The sequence below is a fragment of the Kryptolebias marmoratus genome, linkage group LG19 (genome assembly GCF_001649575.2).
Source record: "Kryptolebias marmoratus isolate JLee-2015 linkage group LG19, ASM164957v2, whole genome shotgun sequence".
Classification (NCBI taxonomy): domain Eukaryota; kingdom Metazoa; phylum Chordata; class Actinopteri; order Cyprinodontiformes; family Rivulidae; genus Kryptolebias; species Kryptolebias marmoratus.
Window position 1 is genome coordinate 1,319,838 of NC_051448.1, and position 6,464 is coordinate 1,326,301.

At 46.8% G+C, this 6,464-nt stretch overlaps 1 protein-coding gene across 6 annotated transcripts in view; it reads left to right on the top strand.

Moving 5' to 3' along the window:
• cep43 (centrosomal protein 43) overlaps positions 1-6,464 on the top strand; it is a 14,379-nt gene that overhangs the window by 2,744 nt on the left and 5,171 nt on the right. For 2 of the 6 annotated variants that reach the window (XM_017441844.3, XM_017441842.3), the window contains exons 5-14: positions 865-1,002; positions 1,091-1,117; positions 1,300-1,356; positions 1,438-1,508; positions 1,896-1,957; positions 2,060-2,121; positions 2,501-2,578; positions 3,698-3,739; positions 4,169-4,350; positions 5,198-5,254. In XM_017441844.3, the coding sequence (XP_017297333.1) occupies positions 865-1,002; positions 1,091-1,117; positions 1,300-1,356; positions 1,438-1,508; positions 1,896-1,957; positions 2,060-2,121; positions 2,501-2,578; positions 3,698-3,739; positions 4,169-4,350; positions 5,198-5,254 (776 nt within the window). Of the gene's footprint in view, positions 1-864; positions 1,003-1,090; positions 1,118-1,299; positions 1,357-1,437; positions 1,509-1,895; positions 1,958-2,059; positions 2,122-2,500; positions 2,579-3,697; positions 3,740-4,168; positions 4,351-5,197; positions 5,255-5,656; positions 5,732-6,464 lie in introns of all 6 variants that reach the window. The other 4 variants (XM_017441845.3, XM_037981450.1, XM_017441840.3 and 1 more) reach the window with 3 other exon arrangements.

The following is a 6,464-nucleotide window of genomic DNA, read 5'->3' on the forward strand; positions in this document are numbered from 1 at the left end:
CTGTCATAACTCCTGTCCTCATGCTGTCATACTTCCTGTCCTCATGCTGTCATAACTCCTGTCCTCATGCTGTCATAACTCCTGTCCTCATGCTGTCCTACTTCCTGTCCTCATGCTGTCCTACTTCCTGTCCTCATGCTGTCATCCTGTGAGACGGTTTCCTCAGAATCCTGCAGATTGACGCCTTTAACTTCACTGCAGACAGACGAACCTCCAGCTGAGTTTTATTCATCTCTTCCTGCAGGCCTGTTTAAAAATATGTTATTATTGTGATCAAAGCTTTCTAAGCCGTCAGGTTGTCTTCATTCAGCTGGAGAACAGCAGCTGGTTGGTCTCTATTAACTGCAGGACGTCTTTATGGTGAGATGTCTGAACAGAAATATGTCAAACATTAAACTCTTTTCTTAAACTGAGTTAAGAAACAATAAAAACAAAACACATATACATAAGAGTAAAATACACAAAAATATTCCTCATAAAGTGCAACAAATGTTTGGGTTGGTAACCAAACGAAGGAAGACATTAAAAACCTGAACCAGGTTTTTATGAGTTTCTCTCTTTAGCTGCTCAGACTCAGAATCCAGACCTCAGTTTTTGTTTACATGAATCCTGATGAACAAGATTCACTTTTAAAGACAGGAAATAGGAAATATGAGCAGCTGTGTGGATCCTTCTGGGTCTTTTTGCTGTTATTAAGTAAATCCTTGATGTTCGTTTGTATTTTCTCTCTGATCTTTGCTGTTTCCTGTCTTCTCTGACTCTCATGTTGTCTCCCAGCAGCTCAGTTTAAAGTCTGAAGCTCCCAGAAGTCCAAAGCAATAAAAAGTGGTTTTAATCAGTTTAATGTTTGAATGTTTGTTGCAGCTGAACGGTCTGGACAGCCGGGACCTGGTCTGCAGAGAGCTGGGTCTGTCCGACTCGGAGCTGAATAAAAACTCCCCTCTGCTGCTGGAGCTGCTCCGGAGAGGACGGCACGGAGACGGACCGGATGTCCCTGCTGAGGTGAGACGGTTCTGCTCCGTTCTGCAGCCGGGTCAGACCCAGGAGGAGTGAAACTGATCGTTTCTCTTCTGTGTGTTTGTGTCGGCAGGGAGGCCGAAGTGGAAACATCCCAAAGGTGAGAAAACAAACCGAACGTCCAAACGTCCCGGTCCAGTCGTTTCTGTTAAAGACATCTTCTCTGTCCTCTCCTGCAAACAAATGATCACCCGCCATGTTGTACGCCACAGTTTGAAAGAACGATGTCGCTCCTGGCGTCTCACCCGTTTCTTTTCTCTTCTTCTGTCCTGATCGTGGCAGGAGCTTCCTCAGAAACAGCTCGCTCTCGCTCGCAAGACGTTTGACTTTTACGACAAGGTGAGTCAGGCAGTGTGATGTCATCCTTCTGCAGCCAGTCACAGCTGACCTTCTTACTCGAGGCTGTGTTTCCATGTGCAGGATCAGAGCGGCTCGGTCGGAACAGAAGATCTGACGTCAGTTTTCTCAGACCTGCTGCCCGGCCTGAACAGGTAGGACCCATTAATCCTCCAGGTTTTAGATGTGGTCCGACTCGAACCCTCGAGTCGAGTCGTTCAGATCACTGCTGTGAATCTGGATTCTTCACAGTCAGCTCTGTTTATTATCAGTCTGTTTCCTCTTTGGGTTCGAAGGTTAAAGGCTTTCCTTCGGGCCTGAAGCGGTCTGTATTTGTAGATTTTAAGTGTCTCTCCTGGTCAGGACACTCACAGAAGATCATTTTATATTTCCACAGTTTTATTTTAACTAAAAGTTGAAATGGTAAAAGATTAAACCCCTGGAGGAGCTCTCAGTCGGGGCTTGTTTAGTCGTTCGGGTTCAGAATCAGAACCCGACCTGCTGCTGATCCTGAAGTTCATTTGGTGTTCGTGTTTTTACAGGAACCTGTTGGAGAGATTCACCTCTGATGAGCTCCGGGCTGCAGACAGAACCTTCTCCGACAGTGAGCCCAATGATCCGATTGGATCGTTTCTGATTCAACTCAGAAACTGCAGAACTTTAACCCGAGACTCGGACTGATTCCAGTCTTTCTGTTCCTTCGCAGCGGTTGACTTCCAGTTCTTCCTGGAAACGTACAAACATCTGTTCTCTCAGTGCAGGAGCGTGGTGAGTCTCTGTGTTTGAAATATTCTGTTTAAATCAGAGTTTCTGCAGTTGGCACCGCAGCTTTTCTGCTTTTTAAACAATCGAATCTTACTGGATGTCACTTGATGTTTCCAGATTTATAGAACAAACCAACAAATGCTGTTAATAAATGTAAGGAGATAAAAGAAAAATCTCAGCTTTCTGTAATTAACTTGACTGAAGCCACAAAAAGACAGAAAACCCAGTTTAATCTTTAATTTTAAAGACTGGACTGCTTCTTTAATAATTATAATGATGTTTAATTAGATTCTGTGGTGTTTCCTGAACAACTTGTTGTAAATATTCTCCTTCAGGTTCCACACAGTTTGGGTTAGAAATGTTTGTCTGGACTCGTTTTCAGGTCGTTCAGGACTCGGATGGGAGTCGACCTCAGAACCAGGTCCCTGAAGATAAAGTCGTGTCTCCTCCTGTCAGTAAGGTCCGTTTGATTTTGATTTAGAGGTTTTTAAATGAAACTTTTTAAACTTTTGGCTCTGAAAAGAAAAGATTCTCCGTCTGGGAAAACCTGAAAAAATCAACCCAGTCATGGAAAACGTTGCTTCATGTCACGAGTTTTCTTCCTAAATAATAAAAAGAAAACGTTGAAGTAGATTTAAAAACAAACAAGGGACTGATTCTTATGTTTCTTTAGCTAAAGTGTTTTTAACATCGATCCGTTTCAGCATCTCAGGCTGCAACACAAAGTGGTTTTACATCAAGTGCTCAAACGTCCCACAAAAACATGTGGTCCTTGAAGGCAACAGATGTCACTGCTGGACTTTTCTGCATTAATGCTGCCGTCAGAATCTGGCTTTTGGGTTCGTTGTCTTCTTTGTGCAGCCAGATAGCCCCTGAGCATGATACAGCCACCGCCATGCTTCACACTGGCTGCAGTGTTTTTATTGTTCTGACCGAGTTCAGTTTACTTTTGTCTTATTGGACCATTAAACGTTCCCTCAGAGGGATCCTGGACCGTCCCAGAACCCTGATCCAAGCCCGAACCGTCTCAGAACCCTGATCCAAGCACGGACAGTCCCAGAACCCTGATCCAAGCCCGGACCGTCCCAGAACCCTGATCCAGGCTCGGACCGTCTCAGAACCCTGGTCCAGGCCCAGACCGTCCCAGAACCCTGATCCAGGCCCAGACCGTCTCAGAACCCTGATCCAGGCCCAGACCGTCCCAGAACCCTGATCCAGGCCCGAGACCGTCTCAGAACCCTGATCCAAGCCCGGACCGTCCCAGAACCCTGGTCCAAGCCCGGACCGTCCCAGAACCCTGGTCCAAGCCCGGACCGTCCCAGAACCCTGGTCCAAGCCCGGACCGTCCCAGAACCCTGATCCAGGCCCAGACCGTCCCAGAACCCTGGTCCAAGCCTGAATGTGTTGCAGCCTGAAATGCAGAAATGGAAGAAGTTGGAAATATAAAGTCTATAAAACCTAAAATCTTCTACAACCTGCGGGGCGCTGACGCTCCCCAGCCAATCAGCAGAAGCGGATCTCTGGCGTGTTTCTGCCGGGGCAGAGCAGGTCTGACGGCTGCTCTTCGTGTCGTGCACAGATCCCCCGGTACCGAGGCCCGAGGAGTCAGACCGTCGCCAAGGTAACGAGCAGCAGAGCCAGGAGCTTCACGCTGTAGCACTTCCTGTCACAATAAAAGCACCTGAGGTCACTAACTCTGACTCTGACTCTGATCTCTGCTGAGTTTACCTCCATCAGAGCTCAGATGTGTCGTCATCATCTCATTTTTATAGATCTTAAAGACAGAGAACTCACTGAAACCCGCCTCCTGCCTCTAACCTCCTTCCTGTTTGATTTCAGCTGTGGAACAAACTGGCTCAGTTTCAGACTTCAGCCATTCATTTCTATCTACGGTGGCTCTGAAAGGCCAAACCAAGGTTTTCTAACAAGCAGCCAGTTTGTTCCACAGCTCCCACCTGGCTGCAGCAGCATCAGCTTCTCCTCTTCATCCCTCTTCATCACCTCCTGAACCACAGGGTTTGGTTCTGCCTGAACTCGTCTTTCTCTTCAGGACCCGGAGCGTTCTTTTCCTGCGGGGAAAGGAGACCTTCAGCCTCAGACCTCCTCCTCTTCCTCAGCTGGGAGGAAGGAGCATCTGGACCTGGACCTGGACCTGGAGGAGGAGGAAGACCACGATGAAGGAGACTCGTTCTTCGACGACCCGCTGCCCAATCCGCAGAAGACGTACGGCTGGTGAGCATCGGTTCAGCTGGGGACGAAGCAGAACCTTTGGGTTCTGAGGGTTCCTGAAGTCAGAACTTAAAGTAAAAGAACCGAATCTGCTGTTCCTGTGCTTTAAAATACCGCCTGACCCGGCTCGACCCGGTCCGACCCGGCCCGACCCAGTTCAGCTTCTTAATGCTTTTCATCTCAGCTGATAAAATAATTTATTAGTTTTTACAAGAGAATAAAATGGCTCCTAAACATTAACAGGTCATCACTAATGGGATTTAATTTAAAATCATGATTAATTCGACTTTTTAAAAGTTCATAAAATATGGTAATAAAGTAAAAATAAAAAAATAAAATGAAACTTAACTTAGAAAGTTTTAAAAAGCTCTTTAAGTACAAAAAAACCTTAAAATGTCCCAAAAAAGCAATTATTACAAATTAAACTGAGTTTAGGCGTCAAGGATAAAATATCTCAAATTAGATTTAAATAAACAGAAATAAAACCAGCTCTGATTCTTTAAGGAAATTATTTTTAAAACATAAAGAAAAATATGATGATTCTTTTAATGTCTGAGAAATAAACATTTAAATCTTTAAAAATAAGAAATAAATAATAACTAATTGTCTAAAAGTTCCTAAATATTTAATAATAAACATACAGATTATTTGAAAAGTTAAATCCTCCTGAATAAACTTTTTACCTCGGCCTAAAAAAAAACAAACTAACTAAATATGTTTTAAATTTATGATTAAAATGTTCTGAAACAAAAAGCTGCAGCTGGTGTTTCAGAACCGGGCCTAGAACAGAACCAGAACCAGAACCCTGAATGTTTTCTGTCTCTTCTCTGTCTCTCTGCTGCCTCTGAAGTCAAACCTCTCCGGTCGGAGAGAAGGACCCGGCAGAGCGGACCGCCGCTCAGAACCAGTGAGTATCACAGGAAACCCCCGCCAAAATAAAAGTCCTCACAGGGCTAGGATCAGACAGGTCAGTCTGGAGGAAGAGGAGCAGAAAATTGTTTTTATTCTTCCAGGTTCTCTGATAAACTTAGAAGAATTGTTTTAACTCCACATTATAAAAGACCGACTTCAGCTTCTTCCTGTCTGTAGTCTTCCTCTTCCTCCTCTTCCTCTCCCTCCTCCTCTCCCTCCTCCTCTCCCTTCTCACCGTTCTCATCTTCACTCTGACTTCACATTTTGTCCTTTACTGTCCCTGGAATGTCTCCATAGCTGTCCTCCTGTTCTGGTCTTCTCATGTCCGGTGTCCTCTCTTTGTCCGTCCTCTCTTTGTCCTGTCCTCCCTGTCCTCCCTGTCCTCCTCGCCCTGTAGCGTTGTCCCTCAGAGGGAGGAAGGTCTGTCCGGGCCGCCCGTCTCCCCGATGAGACGAGGCCGAAGCCTCAGCGAGTGAGTCTGCATGTTTCATCCAATCAGACGAGTCGGGAGTCCCGTTAACGTGTCGGAGGCTCTGATTGGGTGAGAGGCTGCCGCTGGATGAGGAGGTTTCAGGTCCGATCGACCCTGACCCTGGAACAGGAAGAGTTAGAGATTAGTATCTTACCTGCTGCAGGTTGCTGTTTGGATAAATGTTGGAGGTTTGAGCTGCTGATCCACTTTGGTCTCGGCTGTGTTCAGACTAGCCGTTAGCTCATCAGTGCCGTCAGAATCAAACAGTATTTGTCCAAACCGAAGTCCTGCTAAGACGGCCACGCCCCCGTCTGTTTCTGACGCTCACCTGCAGCTCCATCGGGTGCGTGACGCCTTCAGGGCGCCAGCCTCTGTTGGACTTGGAGGAAACCAGGCGGCGGTGCCTTCAGGGTCGGCTGGAACCGGGTCTGATCAGCACGTTAACATTCGGCTGCATGAAACCTTAACGTGTGCAGAGAAAACGGGCCGGGGCAGATCAGAACAGTCAGCATGTTTTCTAACATGACTCAGCATGTTTGAAGAGATCTGTGTTCAGAGCAGCAGCTCACTGACTGTGTCCTCTTCCTCCTCCTGCTCCTCCTCCTCCTCCTCTTCCTCCTGCTCCTCTTCCTCCTCCTGCTCCTCCTCCTCCTCCTCTTCCTCCTGCTCCTCTTCCTCCTCCTCCTCCTCCTCCTCCTCCTCCTCCCCCTTCTCCCCCCCCTCCCCCCCCCCC